The sequence below is a fragment of the Primulina eburnea genome, chromosome 10, assembly GCF_022965805.1.
Source record: "Primulina eburnea isolate SZY01 chromosome 10, ASM2296580v1, whole genome shotgun sequence".
In the NCBI taxonomy this organism is placed as follows: domain Eukaryota; kingdom Viridiplantae; phylum Streptophyta; class Magnoliopsida; order Lamiales; family Gesneriaceae; genus Primulina; species Primulina eburnea.
Window position 1 is genome coordinate 14,285,542 of NC_133110.1, and position 17,902 is coordinate 14,303,443.

Sequence of the window (17,902 nt, forward strand, 5' to 3'; positions counted from 1 at the left end):
CAATAATGTGTGTAAAGTTTATAGTTTATATTTTCATTGTCGAAATTCTTTTCCATAAAAATATAATAGAAAAAAGTGGGAAAATAGAGTGTTGTTTTGAATGTTTTATATATTTATATATATATATATATATATATATATTTAGAAAACTAACATTTAAAAATATGTTCTATTTAGATATATGTGTAATAAAAGAGTTACTTTGGAGAGAGTTCAAACAAGTTTTATGGTTTATGCAGAAGTTTTTAGGTTTGCTACCTTTTGCCATGACAAGCGAGCAAACTTGGGCCGCCACACATCGATTTGGTATTTAAATAATTCGGTGGTGAACCCAAGTTGGTGATTCATTGTTAAATTTGATCGTGAATTATTTAGTTCTGGCCATATTAATAAATTGTTTTTGATACTGGGTGAGAAAATTGAAGATAAAACATTTCTAGATTTGATAAAAAGGTTGTTTGAATGTAAGATAGTCAACATTGAATTGGGTGTGGTTTGTTTAGGCAGGGGTCTGCCTCAAGAATCTGCCTTGAGTTCGATGTTGATCAATGTTTACATTAATGGGTTTGATAAGGAAGTTAAAGGATTACTATTAAACACGAATAAAGAGATTCCTAAGTTCATGGAAAATGATCTTGTATTGGCTGAAAGAGATTCAGACCATGTTTTTTTATAAGCCATTGAAGATTTATGCTGTCCGATTATTGGATGAGATATTGATTATTACTTCAGGAACAAAGATTGATGGCTTTAGAATTGAATAATAGAGTAGTGAAGTTATTAGAACGTGATTTGGATTTGAGAGTGGATAAACTTACAACTATCATTCATAGCGCGGTTCACTACAAAAATGTGAGACCCCGAGACTAAACACTTGTAAAATAGCTTTGATGGCATTTTGGTAAATAAGTTGAAAAATAATGAATAAATTTTAAGGGTAAAATGGTAAATAGTGACATATCTTTTTCATTTGAAGTCCAAATGATTTGAGATTTGGATATAACGAAGAAAACTCAAAGATATAGAAGTTTAAAGTTTTGAGTTTTGAAAAATTGGATCGTTTGATTGGTCCAAAATGATATACCGATGCTAAAATGTCAATGGTATTTTCGTAATTATGTGATGGCATTCTCGTAATTATTTGATGGCATTTTCGTAATTATGTGATGGCAATTTCGTAAATAATATAATATTATTAAAAAAACAAAAAAGATAAATATGAATCAATTGAATTGATTCATTCGACTCTTGCAGTGAGTCGAGAGAACGAGGGAATATTAAGAGTTTTGATTTTTTCTTTTCGATCTTGAGATTTACCGGTTTATCTATTCGACGAATCGATTTCAGTTCTGGGATCGTTGACACGAGGTCTTCGATTTGAGGTATAAATTTTATATTTTTGATGATGTTTTAAATTCGTCGATTTTTGGAATAAATCCGATAAATTGTTAAATCATACAAAAATTGAAAATTGTTGAGTAGTGTATGATTTTAACGGAGTAGAGAAGATTATAGTGATGTTATTTTGAATTATTCCTAATTTATTATAATTAGAGAATTTTAATCGTTGGATTGAGATTGGAGAATTATTTGTCAGTTTTTATTAATTCTGATAAATATAAGCAGTAGAATAACCGACAAGAAACTAAGTTTTGAAGTCGGAATTGAATTATGCTACAATTTGAATTTGATAACAATTTTTGAAGTTTCAAAAGATATCTGAAACTTATATTATTGATTTTGAATTATGTTATTGATTGAAATGAATATGCTATTGATGTAGATAGATTTTTATACTTAAATCTAAAGCTACAGTGGACTGGAAACGAAGAATTGAGGTATGTTTCGACCGAGTAACATACAACAGGTATCTGTATTATGATATATGTGTGAATGAATGGATTGAGAATACATGTTTATATGCCTTATTTGTTGATTTTATGTGGCATACATGACATGCACGTTGAGCTATGATCTTTGGATACCCTGATATGATTTGATTTGATTATAAGGTTTGTGAACACGATGCTATGTTTGGTATTATATTACCCTTAAAGCATAGTCATTTGTGGCCCCGATGATTGATTGAGATTCGAGATTTGATGGCGCTTTGTCGACGCTATCATACGAGTATCTCTGATTGAGGCCGGCGTGCCAGCTCGAGCATTGATTTGATAGCGATTTGTTTGATTCTGACATGTGCTTAGTGGATGGACATTTGACCTGATACCTCCACGACATACATGCATTGCATATCATATATCATTGTTTAGATATCTGTGGTATATATTGTGGTTGCTTCAGACTGAGCTTTGCTCACCCCAGAGGGGGCTGTTGTTGGCTTTGTATGTTGACAATGACAGGTACTTCGAGTTATCCGGAGACCGGAGATGGTACTTCTGGAGGAAGTCATGGTTGAGTTGAGGTTTAGTGGTTGTTTCCTAGTATATATGAATATGTATCTATATACCGGGGCATGTCCCGAGGATATGATTGTTTGTTTGTATTTAGTTGGTTTTGATTACGTGTGGGCATGTTTTATGATGTAAGATGAAATACTATTTTTAGTATTCAAATAATATGTTTTGGGCTCATTGTAAAGAAAATTTTAACTCGTTTTCCGCTGTAATTAATTAATCCTAATCTAATTGCATTGTAATCACGATTGGGAGTTAAGGGCCCAAAAAAAAAACAAAAGGCGTAGTGACGATTTTAATAAAACCATCGCTATTATAGCGACGTTTTTCTATATAACGACGGTTTTAATAACCGTCGCCTATTAAATTTAGCGACAATTTACTAACACCCGTCGCTATTATAGCGACGGGTTTATTAAAACCGTCGCTATATTTTCGGCGGTTTTTCATCAACCGTCGCTAATATTGCGACAATTCCACAAACTGTCGCCCATGTGCGACGGTCTTGTATTCTACCGTCGCTATGTTAGCGACCGTTTTCAATCAACCGTCGCTTAATTTTAAAGACAACGGGTTTTTATCAAAACAGTTGCTATAGAGCGACAGTTTACATAAACCGTCGCTTAATTTGATAAGCAACGGTTTTCATAAAAATATAGCGACGGATTTTCGAAACCGTCGCTAAATTTATCGACGGGTTTTTAAAAACGTCGCTAATATTAACGACGATTTTGTATAAAACGTCGCTTAATATTAACGACGGTTTCTTAAAACCGTCGCAAAAATAGCGACGGTCTTCTTCCAAAGAACCGTCGCTATAAGCGACGGGAGTTGAAAAATCGTCGCTTCTAGAATGCGACGCAGCCTCCGGCGACGGATCGCGAAACCGTCGCCTTACCCTTTTCATTATCTAAATAATAATTCCAAACTATAACAAAAGAATCATTAATATTTTCAATATCAATCTTCATAGTTTAATCTATAAATTAATGAAACTCTAATCAAATAATTGCATGCACAATGATATTAGTATTATTAAATATTAAGAGACCTGGAGTAATTAAATTTAATGTCATTATCTAATTTTTATGTAACAAAAATCAGCTCAAACACATGATAAAATATTTTATTTTGTTTAATAAAAAATATCGCCAAAGCCTATTTTTATAAAATTTGTGGTTCGTCTATAATTATCATATAAAAAATATCGCCAAAGCCTATTTTTATAAAATTTGTGGTTCGTCTATAATTATCATATGCTAATAAATATTTATTTATGTTTATAAACCAAATTAATCTTTTAAAATATGATATCATCTCTAACAATTTCATAAATTTGAAATAATAAAATACTATCATATTTAAGTAATTATTCTAGTTAATTATAAGAAAATAATATAAAAATTATTTATAAATTTTTTAATATAATATCAAGATTTTGTTTTTATTTTTTATTTTTGTGATATCATAATTTTGTGTGTTGTGTGTGTATTTGTATACTCAATCAGGAGTAGGTCTCTTGTGAGACGGTCTCACGAATCTTTATCTGTGTGACGGGTCAACCCTACCGATATTAACAATAAAAAATAATACTCTTAGCATAAAAAGTAATATTTTTCATTGAAGATCCAAATAAGAGATCCATCTCACAAAATACGATTCGTGATATCGTCTCACATAATTTTTGCACTCAATCCGGAAGCCAATTTGCATGATTGAATTTTAGTTAATTTAGAATATTTTTTTTGCCACAATATAAAATACTTTTCATCAAATCAAGATTCTCTGCATTGGTGTCTCCTTTAAACCCTAAGCCTTCACCGCTTTCCACAGGTGAGTCTTCTATGCTTAATAATTATTTTTAATTTGGTGTAAATACGAAAGAAATCCGTTGTTTTTTTTTTGTACCGATAATCTTCGCTGTTTCACGGTTAAATTATTTCAACTCAAGATTTTTGTTAGCCCTTTATGTTTTATGTAGTGGTTTTTGCCTTCTGAAGTGCGTAAATTGATTTTAAAGTTCTGTGAATTTTTTTTGCTAGCATAAAGATGTCGTCTTTAAGGAATGCTATTCCAAGAAAAGCTCACAAGGAGCGCGCTCAGCCGTAAGTGTGATTATTTTTTGGGGCCATTAATTTCTTTATTGCCCGTTTTGAAATATTTTGACATATATTTCCGGTTCACTCAATTGATGATTTGTTGTGTGTACCAGGCATTTGAGAAGGAAATTTGGGCTGCTCGAAAAACATAAAGATTATGTCATTCGTTCACGAGCATATCACCAGAAGGAGCAGACTTTACAGGTAATTTCTACTACCCTGCGTCTCGTTGGTTTTGGTAGCATTTTATGAACGAAATTTGGCGAGTTCTTATTTTATGGTAAGTCGCTTCTGCGTGTTTATAACAGAAACTTAAGGAAAAAGCATCATTGAGGAACCCAGATGAATTTTACTTTAAGATGATTAAAACAAAAACCGTTGGCGGAGTTCATAAACCTGAGTAAGCTTGAAAATTTTATTTTTATGAGGTTATCTGTTCTCTTTTGAGGATATTTATTTGAGTGTAATTTGAATATTAGCTGTTGAATGTGGATTTTGTAAAGGAGCCAGGCTAATAAGTACACTAATGAAGAGCTGATGTTGATGAAGACCCAAGACATTGGATATATTTTGCAGAAGCTTCAAACTGACAAAAAGGTTTTATTTTAGAGTTTCCGATTTTTTGGCTCTCGGATTCTCGAGATGGCTGTCATGCAGGTTCTTTATTCTGAAATTTAACTTTTTAGATGCAGAAATTGAAAACTGAATGGTATGCTGCATTCTCTTGACAATCAGTCATCATCCAAACATGTTTATTATGCCGGCAACAGGTGAGTGATCAAGCCCTTTTTCTGCTGATTCTTGATAGTTTTCATACCCATTTTTTAGAGTAGTCAATTTCATGTTATAACAATTATGTCACCACCAAAGTTTATTCTTTTCTCATTATTAGATATGGTCGCTTCTGATAGCTCAATTAATTTATTTCTTCAAAGTCATTTTATTCCCTTATGCTTTAGAAAGAACGTCTAATATGTAATCTAGGCAATTAAGATAAAACTATCCGAAGGCCAATTTCAAAAGTTCAATGACCAAGGGGCAATGAGACTGTTTTCTCTGGAACTTCTGTTTGAATCACTTGAATTCCATGTTTACACTTGTGTGTCTGCAAATGACAGATTTTTTTTTCATCCAAGATAGTGATTTGGTGGTAATGTACTGGTCACACAAAGTATTAATGCATAAAATGGTGCAGGGCAAATATTGCTCAGTAGTATAGCTGTAAAGGCCCGGAAATTCATATTTGAAAATTTGCGGAAAAATTAAAAATTTTCTTTTAAACTAATGAAGTATCAAATTCATAAAATAAACTGTTGAATAATGTTTAATGTTTAAAAATAGCAGCGGAAAAATTTAATGTTTGCAAAGTAACAATTTAAAATAATTCAACAAGAGATAAAATGTTTGAGCATAAAAATCGTAAGTGCTGAAAATGAGGTCCTCAGGTTCCACTACTATCAGCTCGAGCTGGCACACTGGTCCCCGCCCTCGGTCCTGACATCATCAGTACCTACAAAAATCAAGTCTAGTGAGCCTAAAGACTCAGCATGCACATATCATAAATAACGAATAAATAATAAAATAAAATTTGCATGGAAGTAAAATGATCATGTCATGAGGCATACGAAAAATATCATTTCCATAGTAATTATACTACGTGCATAACTGAACTGAAAATATCATCGTGAAAATGTTTGCTCCTTGGAGACCTGTAATGAAATAAGATGTAATAATTTTCTTGGTGAGATTATGGTCTACGCAAGTGGTCCCTGAACTGAACTGACCGGTAACTGGCGACCGGGCCTGTAACTAGCGACAGTACTTAGTAATGTACGTCTGATCAGACCACTGCCACAGTACTGGGTGAAACAACTGAACTGACCGGTAACTGGCGACCGGGCCTGTAACTGGTGACAGGACTTAGTAATGCTCTCATAATCGGTAACTGACGACCGGACCGGTAACTGGCGACCGGATTTAATCTAGATAGTAAAGTGACCACAAGCAATATCGCATAAACCTCAAAATGAATATTTTTTTGCACGTAATATAATTAGATAATATCATTAAATATGAACAATTTCGACCTTTTTGCAATAAAATCATGTACTTGCGATATTTAAAAATACCTATATGACTTGATTGAAGAGTGAAAGAAGATATAAACATGCCTTGGTTTGTTTTGACCGAAAACAAACGAAATAACGACGTGGCGTGGCGGAGACGGAGTGCTCTTCACTTTCTCACTTAATTCCTTTAAATTAAGCATGCACCATAATTATTATAATAGCGTAAAAAAAATCGTAAACGTGATGCATGAATATTTAAAAATATTATGATTTGTGCTCAGGGCGCTGCTAAGACTAAAATCTCACCCCGGGTGCAAAATGACCATTTTGCCCCTGAAAACCCAAAAATTATCGTTTCAACCCTGGACCTCTAAAATTGACCCGAAGCTTACAAAACTCCTTAAAATATCCCAAAACATTTTTAATAGTACTCCTAGACGTGAACTCGAGCTCAAACTCAAACTTAACCGACTTGTTTTAAAACTTGGACCTGAGTCCCGGTTTTAATCCGAATCGACCCGAAACACATCCAAAATTTTCCCAAATTTCTACCATATTTAGAAAACTTAAAAGTCCTAAAATAATGACATTGGACCCCCCAAATGCACTACTGAAACTTTCAGAACTTGGCAAAAAAATTCGATCCTATCCTTTTACACCACTTCATGCACAATTAACTCTTAACAGCTCACACCTCACGCTTAACCAATTTTTTTCCAGCCATGCTCCCACCTATTATGGAGCTCGATCAGATCCTAAGGAGTGCCCCTTAACCAAGCCACAGCCCCATGCAGCCTACGCACCACACTCTCCCGCTAAGACTCGAAGCACTACTCTCGCGTCCCACCTCTCAACCCGATCCTACGGTTCTATCACAAGGCCAGCGGCGTGGGGCTCGTTCTAGGTCACGGCTCAGACCCACCAGGGGCTGAACCACGGCTTTGAACAGACCCTCGTGCCCCCAGGCAACCCGAAATCCCGATCCACTTTAAACCACGCCCATCTACCGATCCATCGAGCGTCCCTCTCCAATCGTGTAAGCTTTGGTTCTAGCCTAACCAACCCTTCTTCACTACCTCTGCAGTCCCTCGAGACCCTCATCAGCAGCCCCCTTTTCACAAAGAAATAAAGCGTGAGATGCTAGGAAAGATTACATGCAGAAACCAAACAAAACAACCCTGTAGGTTTGATCCGATATTTCCGAACAACAGTATACGTATATGTACACACATAACAGCATAAATACACGTGAATGATGCAGAAATGAAGGTAAAATGCTTGACTTATAGATGATTGAAGAACAAGGATAAGCCAAAACCGGTAGGGCCTCTTGTTGAGAATAATGAAACCGATGGAAATAATGAATTTTGAGAGGGTGTCGGCTGGTTGGGGAGTAGAAGACTAGGTTTAGGGTTAAATGGGTGATTAGGGGTCTAATTATATAGATAAATTATTAGTTAATGGGCCTAACTTGTTTAATTAAAGATTAAAAGATAACTAAGCCCTATAGACTCAAAAGTAGGCCCATTAAGCCCAAATCCACTCCCGAAAATATATCGAGTTGAAAAGATTTTGAAAATATAAGCCGAACCCTTTAAAAGTCCCCCGATTTGATAAAATTTACGTACCGATAAAAATAAAAATCTTGCGGGTAAAAATATCCAAAAATTCCTATTTTTGAAAAATACACTTAAAAACGTTACCACTTAATTTTAAAAAAATAAATCGTGTAATAAAATAATTCTCTTGAAAATTCCTCGGTCTCCGATCCTCGTTCGAACGTGAAATACAACTTAAAAATCTTAATGCACGAACTTTTAAAATTTCATGAAACAAATCCTATCATGCATGAATTATGCCTAAAATGCATAAAAATAATTAAAAATAAATAAATGAAATGAACATGCTAAATTACCACTTCTTAAATGAGTCTTTATTAACTTATCTTAATACTCCGCCTCCAGTCCGGCCCCACTTATTTAACTGAAAAATGTAACAATTAAACTAATGCGTAAAATAAATAAATTTAAAGAAAAGAACTTTAATACTCATGCAATAAAAATCACTTTAATTTAAATACTAAAAATTATGCATGGCTTATACGCAGTCCAATTTACGGGTTCTACAATAGCATTTTGAGCTTAGTAGATATTTTTTTGTTTCATGAAGTATGTTGGCTGGCTCTTGATTCTCTTTCTAGGAAGGAGGCAAGAGAAGTACACAAAAAACTTTCAGAACAAGGGAATCCATCAGCTTTTAAAGACTTGCCTAAAGTTATTTTGAGGTACTGAAAGCTATTTTTTTTAGTCAATTGCCTCCTACGAAATTGGATTCACTACTACAAAAACGCCAAACGACAACGGATTTAAACCGTTGTCTTTTCTACCAACGACAACGGTTTTGCAACGGTGTTAAACCGTTGTATTTTCTACTAACGACAACGGTTTTGCAAGGGTTTTAAATGTTGTCTTTTATACCAACTACAACGGTTTTGCAACGGATTTAAACCGTTGTATTATCTACCAACGACAATAGTTTCGCAACAGTTTTAAACCGTTGTTATCTAGCACTGTTGACAATAGTTTTGCAACGGTTTTAATCTGTTGTCATAATATACGAACGACCACAGTTTCGCTACTTTTGAGACCGTTTTTTTTTGTAACAACGACAACAGTTTTGCAACGCCTAAAAACCGTAGTGTTTTGTTGAATTTACAACAATTTAAAACTGTTGTCTTTACATTTTCTTCTATAGAATTCAAAACTGTTGTCGTTAATACTTTTTTTCATTAGGTAAAAATTTTGTATTAAATTTCTTTTAATTTACAATATATATAATAATAATTAAACCAAAAATAACAATCGAAAACAAAATATTTACCACGTTAAATCCGTGACTATGTTATGTTCAAAATCCATCATCCAAACTATGCCAACGATAAACAAAAATTTTACAAATTTGAATTTAGTATTGCAATGGACCTTGATACATGTTCGTGATCAACATGGCAATGTGGCAGAGTCCCACAATATCAAAATTTTCCAAACAGAAAATACGGATATCTGCAATATTTTGTCATCATCGGCCTCGATCTCCTCAAACCTCATCAACATTTATGCATCAAAACCTTCCCCTGCCATTTCATCCCTGCCATATAATCCACACATAGAAAACCCATGTAAGAGATGAGATTGCAAGCAAGACAAGCATTGGAAACGCAACTAACACAAATGGTGTATAGAGACGAAAATAAAGTCATAACTAATATATACTGAGGAAAATAGAAATTTTGGCATGACCTCCCCATAAATAGGACATCCCAAAAATTTCCATCCAACACAAACAACATTTATATACTCGAAAGAAAGTCATAACATCAATTCACAAACGAATAACATTTAAGTTCTAAGGAATCTATATATTGAAGTAAATCATATTTTTCATGGACTTGATTGAAAATAATAAAATTCCTAAAACTCTGAGGCATTTGCTCAGTCTTCAGTTCTATCTTATGATGATAAAGTAAGCTGGAAAAAATCAAAACACAAATAATATCACTATTCACAAAGCACTTATTCAGTTGGTTCATTGTAACACAAAGCACTTCATCAATACTTTGCATACCTATTCGTAAATATAGTCTTGTATGCATTCCGCCCACTCGGATCGCACTTCATCAATCTCTTCCTTGGAATACTCAGTTTTCATGAACTGTGAACAAACACAATGTTAATATTAGTAAAAAAACAATCAATAAAGACATTGAAAAATGAGAAATACACGATTATTTGTGAATATTGAGAATATGTCGAATATTACAATTGAAGATATCGAGTTCTTCTCACTGGTAGCATTTTTTTCAATCATTTCTCTCATAAATCTCATAACATAAAAACCACATTGTTTCGAATCTGGTTGTCGTGGACCCTAATTTTAAAAAAAAATTGTTAGTGATTGATACACAAATTGAAATAAACGTTAATTAATGACAAGTACACATGCATACCTTTGCTACTTCCCATATAGCTTGTTTTTTCCCTTTCCTTTCCTTATTTGAATTAAACAATCTTACACTCCTGCATACATCATTAACAGTCAACATATGAGTGTTTTATTCATTGAATTAAATTTGAAATAAAAACAAAATATTAACTTACATATCCACCACATATTTCCAGTCATCGTAACGGTTTCGATGACTAAGTGAATCCAACAAATAAACCATCTCCTTGTAAGGATCGATGGCAGTGAGAATCCAATGGTAACTACGCACAGAACACATAATTAGTGCATACAATTCTATAAAATGTCAAGAAAATAAATTAAATTTGATATTGTAATTTTGACTCACCCAACATTACGTGGCACTAAAACTAGTTGATTTGTTGATGCAACACTTAGTCTTTCGGCCAAAACACTTGCTCTTTCATTCAAGTGTTCGATTTTACCGTTTCTGTCAAGTTTGGATACATATGGCATGTATGGGATCGTGTGTGGATTGACAAATCTAAACTTGTCAGTCTTGTTGTCTTTTTTCATCTTTTTATACAGATGCCTACAATTTCCAACAAAATAATGTGAATATGATAAATTAATTAAGTTTATACAGCTTAAGTGGTCAACAAACAAAAGAAGAAGACTTACCACATGTACACAACTATACAATTGGCAGATATTGGATCCAAACTGTAGAAAGGAATGATGTCTTCCACGTGCAGAAGTAGTCGTAACTCTCGTCAAATAAATCATGATCAAAAAGCAGTGATAAATTTTGTTCATCGGTTAAAGCACATTTACAATAACAATACAAAAGATGTAAAGATCTTGGCACACTTGAAGACAAACCAATCTTATTTCTGTGGTCGACAATTTTCTTATTTTGAAGCTTCTAAACATTGCAAATGTACATATGTTAGCTGCAATATTGAATTATTTATGATACTTTAAATTTAAATATAAATTGACATTTACCTCATCTTGAATTACTACGAAGTGTGCTGGCCAAACAACATGTGTTCCAACAGCATCACCAACAATATCACATTCGTTTGGAATTGGAAATGGCAAATATGCTAATTTGTCCACAGCATTATCAATGGATACGTGCATGCAAGTAATGGGTGATGGAACACCATGAAATAATTTATCATCTGCATTGACATGGACAATTGTACCGTAGGCAACAATGTTGGTCCTAGAGTCCAATGCCAATGCAACCGCCTTGCCCTAGAAGACAAATAATCAAGTTATAAATTGATACAAATCATAGTCATGGACAATTGCAATAATCAAATACCTGCAGAAACTCAGCATTGCTCAAAGTTTTCACGTCATCATTATGAGAAGTTGCATAGTTCGAGACACTCTTTTTTATTTTATCGTCATTCATGGGATGCAACTTTACTGAGCAACTACCTTTTTCTTCAATGTCAAAGTTGCTTGCACCCTTTTTGAACATTTCTTCAAATCTCTGTATGCGTGCATCTTGATATGATATGCGTGCATTTTGTTCTGCAATGCGTGCATTTTGTTCTGAGATTAATATCTTCGCCTCCATCAACTCCTTTGTTTGATTAAGAAATATATGGTCATCACCAAAAGGACTTTTCCATACTCTACCAATATTAAAGTAGATGCTTGGAGTGATATGACCTCCAACACCTCTCACACGACCAGAATGATCACATGAATCCAGTGCTTTCGTAAAGATATCGTTTTTTCCCTCTTCATATTGCAACGTACCCTCGATTTTTTGTTGCACATAACAATCCTGTCATGCACAAAAGAACAAGATAATTATTAAAAACAGTGATAATGAATAAAAATTATTCATTTTCATGTATTGTTTGCTTACAATCTTTTCTATTGTCGATTTCAACTCATCGCCTTCATATTGACCCTTCTTATTGACCCGTCCTTTCTTCCACATAATTGCTCGATTTATATCATCATCGTCACATAACCCATCTGCCTACAAACAATATGTATGTTATCAACAAATTTAAAAATCACATAGCATGGACTTAGTAAACTTTCCGAATTAACTCAGTTTCTCAAACTTACTATTTCGTCGGCGAAACGTGCATATCCTTTGCGAGACATACGATGGGGGTATATGTTTTGCTTTTTTCTCTTCTTTTGTTCATCACGCAATTTCTAGTTAATTGAAAATTTTCCCACATATATCATATGTCAATAGAAATAATTTGTTATGGTCTACTAATTTGAAAATAACAAATTAAGAATCTTACCATGAAGTCATCAGATAAGCGACTGATTACAAATGAACTCCAATCATCTCGTGTAATACCAAACCCAGTAGGTGGTTCTTTCAAATCCTCAGTGTTATCCCGCTTGCTAAGAATGAACTTTTGAGTGAGAAAAGCATTAAACTGTCGCCACTTGTTATTTGCAGAGTTCAGACATCCCTTTTTACAGCTTTGATCAACATTGTACGTCAGCTGTAGAAGTCATATAACCCATAACATTAAACATATCATAACCATATGAAAAATAATTAAAATAGTCAAAACATTATAACTTACATTAACCGATTCCCATATTAAATCTTTGACATCATTTGGAACCATTTTCCAAGTCTGATAACTTATCTTTACCTTTTCTCGAACAAGAACTCCAATATAACTTTGCATCTCACCTGCAAATTCTCCAACTGGCTGTCCCAATTTATTGAACCTCACATCCTTTCTAATTCCATGAACCCTTTGCCCAACAAGCCTATCCAAACGTGTACGACCTCTAGATGATTTTGTTGTTTCCTTCTCTGTAGATTCCAAAACTGTTTTGCCCCCACAACTATTGTCATTGGCAGAATATGCAGTATTCTGTTTAGGCTTCTCGTTCTTTGACATCCTACAAGCATTTACAATTTTTTAGGCAATCAGAAAAATGCATTATGCAACACATGTCATAAAAAAATTAGTACTCAGTTCTTTATTTTTCTTTCTACATGAAAATGTAATATGCAGAACAGTAAAGGAATGTAACCTATTATGCTGGTTCAAGTCATTTAGGATTGCACTTAATTATTGTCAACCCAATACCCATCACAATCTTCACGAATGCATGGCGGTTCATTTTCATCTATTCCATCAACATCTATTGATATAAACCCTCGTGTAAAACATTGATAGTGGGATACATCATTCGCCAATTCATCACCATTCATGTAGTGAAAATACTCTCTTGTGGGACTTGCAAGTACAACATGCCATGCAGGATCTTGAGGATCTTCAATGTAAAACACCTGCTTTGCTTGACTGCCCAAGATGAAAGAGTCAGACTTGAATCCAATTCTCTTCAGGTTTACCAACGTGAAACCAAGATCATCAACTTTAATAACATTAATATCCTCAACCCAATTACATTTAAACATTGGAATTTGAAACATTTGGTAATCAAGTTCCCATATTTCTTGAATAACTCCATAAAATATCATGTCTGACACAACTGGATTTTTATCCTTTGCACTAGCAACTTGCATTGTCGTTGCCACTAAGCTTACTCCGGAATTTTGCACAACTCGTACATCATCTCGCTCTTTTGTATGATAAGTGACCCCATCAATCAAATAACTAGAGTACTTTAACACTTGTTTGCTAGGTCCGCGCGCTACCCACTTCAATATTTCTGAAATTTCATGAGTGGAATTGCCAACCGCACTTGCAACCTATATTTCACGTGCTAAAATTTAACCCCAAGTTTTAAAGAAACTCCATGATACTGATATTTAGACAACTTACAGTATCACGTAACCAGTAAATAAAGGTTCGGTTATGCTCATCTTGTAACCACCTTTTGGACTTTGCTTTATGGGGAAATTTTGCATCCAAAAATGTCATGTGTTCCCTGATGAAATGATTAAGGATAAATTAACCAATTGAATGTAAAAGAATAGCAAAAAAGTATTAATAAGTCAAAGAAATTACTCGATATAAGGCTCAACGTCAACATCGTTTTCCAGTAGATAACGATGTGCTTGATTCAACTCATCATCACTAGTGTAGTGCATTACTGAACCAGACAGAGGCTTAGTGAGTTGTACTATCCGATGCATTGATGGGATACCAATTGTATCTACACTAGACATGTAGTTCGAGCAAAATTCCATAGCCTCTTCAGCAATATAACGTTCGGCTATACACCCTTCAGGCCGATTGCGATTTTGCACATAGCCTTTCAATATCTTCATGAATCTTTCAAATGGATACATATGCCTAAACCAAACCGGTCCACATAATTTTATCTCGCGTACAAGATGAACGGTCAAATGAATCATTATATAAAAAAAAAATATGGGGGGAAATATTTCTCCAGTAAACACAATATCATCACAATCTCTCTTTGTATCTCATCCAACTTTGAGACATCTATCACTTTATCGTATAACCCATTGAAGAACCCACACAACCGAGTGATAGTATCTCTAACATGTTTAGGTAGGACACCACGTATGGCCACTGGAAGCAATTGTTGCATCAAAGTGTGATAGTCGTGTGACTTAAGGCCAACAAGTTTCAAGTCCTTCATCGACACGAGGTTTTTAATATTAGATGAGTAACCCGTAGGGACCTTTATTCCAAACAGAGAATTGCAAAATTTTCTTTTCTCAGACTTGCTTAGTGTATAACAGGCTGCTGGCAAATACGTTCTTTTCTCCCCCATCTTTTGTATCAAATCAGTCCTCAAATTCATCTCCATGAGATCTAGTCTTGCTGCAACTCCATCCTTCGTTTTTCCTGGAATGTCAAGTAACGTACCGATGAGACTTTCACAAACATTTTTTTCAATATGCATCACATCAAGAACATGTCGAACATGTAGATATTTCCAATACTCAAGTTCGAAGAATATAGATTTATTTTTCCAACATGATTTCTCATCACCTACCTTCAACTGAAGCTTCCCACTCATTTTTCCCAGACGATAATTAATTCTTTCAACTCTTTCTAAAACTTCATTCCCAGTTAATGGTTTTGGTGCGAGTTTAAACTCTTGGTTCCCATTAAATGCTTTCTTTTGCCTTCGATATGGATGAATTGTAGGAAGAAACCTTCTATGGCCTGTATACACAATTTTTCTACTATGCTTCAACCTCGTCGAATATGTTTCTTCACCACATATTGGACATGCATGATATCCTTTAACAATACAACCTGACATGTTCCCATATGCAGGAAAATCATTGATCATCCATAGTAACACAGCTCTAAGCGAGAACATTTCTTTTCGATATGCATCTTATGTATCAACACCATTATCCCATAAAAATTTTAAGTCGTCAATTAGAGGTGCTAAGTAGACATCAATATCATTTCCCGGTTGTTTGGGACCAGAAATCAACAAAGTGAGCATCATAAATTTTCTCTTCATACACAAAGTTGGAGGAAGGTTGTAAGTGATCATCACAATTGGCCAACAACTATATGCAGAACTCATCGAACTATGTGGATTCATGCCGTTTGCTGATATGGCCAATCTTAGATTTCTTGGCTCGGAAGCAAAATTTGGCCAGTTGTGATCAACTACTTTCCAAGAGGGTGCATCAGCCGGATGACGCAAATATCCATAACGAATTCTTTTATCAGCATGCCAAGTTAACTCCTTAGATATCACCTTCTGCTGAAACCATCTTTGAAATCTGGGAATAGGTGGGAAGTACCAAAGGACCTTTGCAGGAACTCCTCCATTTATCGTAGATTTTTTACCCAACTTCCATCTTGACATCCCGCAAATAGGGCAACTGGTAAAATCCTCATACTCCTTCCGGTATAAGATACAATCATTAGGACAAGCATGAATTTTCACATAATCCATCCCTAAAGCACATAAGCTTTTCTTTGCATCATACAAAGATAAAGGCAATTCATTGTCATCTGGAAGCATTTGCCCAAACAAACCAAGTAAATCAGTGAAACTTTTATCACTCCAACTATATTTTACCTTCAAGTTATATAATTTCACAAGTGCAGATAACTTTGTAAATTTAACACATCCAGGATATAAAGGTTTCTCGGCATCTTCAAGTAGCTTATGGAATTGGTTTGGATTCTTAGCATAACTATCATATGCACCATGTACCATACTTATAGGTTCCTCGGTAAAATATTTGCGTTCATCTTGCCCTACTTGATCACTATCATTCATTGAGTTCTCGAAATTAGATCTTTCGCCATGCCAAATCCATGTATGATATGTTAAATCTATACCATTACAACACAAATGAGCACTTATAGTGTCAATATCTTTCGTCTTTAGATTACCACATTTTGCACATGGGCAAGGCATTGCATTCGGATTGTTAGCGTTTCGCGATGCAAACTGCAAGAAATACTCCACCCCAACCTCATATTCATGTGAAAACCTGTTCTTTGACATCCAATCTTTGTCCATTATACGTACAACTAACCCACCAACAATGAGTCAAATCCTTCAAAACAGTTGTACAAATACTATTAAGTTGGTGTTCAAAAGAGTTGTAAACAACAAAATTAGACATCAATGTTGTGATGAATCTATCAACAATGCTCGTGTTACATATCGAAAATGACATTAATTTATTTCGTAAATATGCAGAAACATACCTGCAAGAAACCGCCGTCCCAGCTTTTTTACCGACTGTAAACTTGAAAGTAAGCAAATTTCATACCCCACTGTCACCTTCAATTTTGTGCACATAAAGCATGAAAAATTCATATCAGCCCATCACGTGACAAAACTACACTTGAAAAACAACCATAACAAAGGAATTACCGCTCAAATCCGCATCAAAGAAGCTTGATCGTGATAGCTTGACACCTTTGAAATTGTTCTATCGCAGAAAATACTAGTCAAAATAATTGCAATCAAACAGTAAAATTCACGTTATTTTATGACATTATTTCAAATTCAAGAATATACATTTATCAATATACGAGGTTTAGATATTTTGATAAATGTTCATTTTTTAAAATAATAACATCTACTTACTCTATTAATCCAAATATACAATGCTCCACAGCAGGTAAGCGTGCGCGTTCTAGATGATTCACATGGTCCCATTTGACAAAGAGTATATTAGTGTTGACTGCTTAGATCTTATTCTTATAAAAAAAAGTGTTGACTGCTTCGAGAATCAGTGAAACAATATTTATCAAAAGATTTCAAGGACATCATTGTTTTTCTTTGTTACTCAGCACCGTCTGTATAATTTTTTGTAACATGTACTTCAGGGTTACACAGGATGGTGGTAAAATATGAATAAAATGTATGTATAATAACTTTCTCTAAAGTATTAGGGTGCCTATACAGAATGATT

General features: G+C 34.3%; 2 protein-coding genes and 1 long non-coding RNA gene across 4 annotated transcripts; 1 reads left to right on the forward strand and 2 right to left on the reverse strand.

Moving 5' to 3' along the window:
• Positions 1 to 4,158: 4,158 nt before the first annotated feature.
• Positions 4,159 to 4,687, forward strand: LOC140803828 (uncharacterized). The gene is made up of 3 exons (XR_012111938.1): positions 4,159 to 4,250; positions 4,460 to 4,522; positions 4,630 to 4,687. It is a non-coding gene; the product is annotated as an uncharacterized lncRNA (long non-coding RNA).
• Positions 4,688 to 9,457: 4,770 nt separating this feature from the next.
• On the reverse strand, positions 9,458 to 11,366 carry LOC140803135 (uncharacterized). 2 transcript variants are annotated; one of them, XM_073158826.1, is made up of 7 exons: positions 11,230 to 11,366; positions 10,937 to 11,140; positions 10,743 to 10,850; positions 10,592 to 10,661; positions 10,405 to 10,512; positions 10,210 to 10,296; positions 9,458 to 9,732 (listed from the first exon to the last, which is right to left on the reverse strand). In XM_073158826.1, exons 1-6 carry the CDS (start codon positions 11,232 to 11,234, stop codon positions 10,210 to 10,212), a joined length of 582 nt encoding a protein of 193 aa, XP_073014927.1. In that variant the 5' UTR covers positions 11,235 to 11,366; the 3' UTR covers positions 9,458 to 9,732. The 2 variants fall into 2 exon arrangements, 1 of the variants encoding a protein (XP_073014927.1); XR_012111787.1 differs by lacking the exon at positions 9,458 to 9,732 and adding an exon at positions 9,756 to 10,089 and having other exon boundaries at positions 10,151 to 10,296; positions 10,937 to 11,314.
• Positions 11,243 to 17,159, reverse strand: LOC140842916 (uncharacterized). Its single transcript, XM_073211121.1, has 8 exons — positions 16,869 to 17,159; positions 13,131 to 13,458; positions 12,837 to 13,046; positions 12,649 to 12,741; positions 12,440 to 12,556; positions 11,882 to 12,355; positions 11,557 to 11,811; positions 11,243 to 11,473 (listed from the first exon to the last, which is right to left on the reverse strand). Exons 1-8 carry the CDS (start codon positions 16,880 to 16,882, stop codon positions 11,243 to 11,245), a joined length of 1,722 nt encoding a protein of 573 aa, XP_073067222.1. The 5' UTR covers positions 16,883 to 17,159.
• Positions 17,160 to 17,902: the final 743 nt, after the last annotated feature.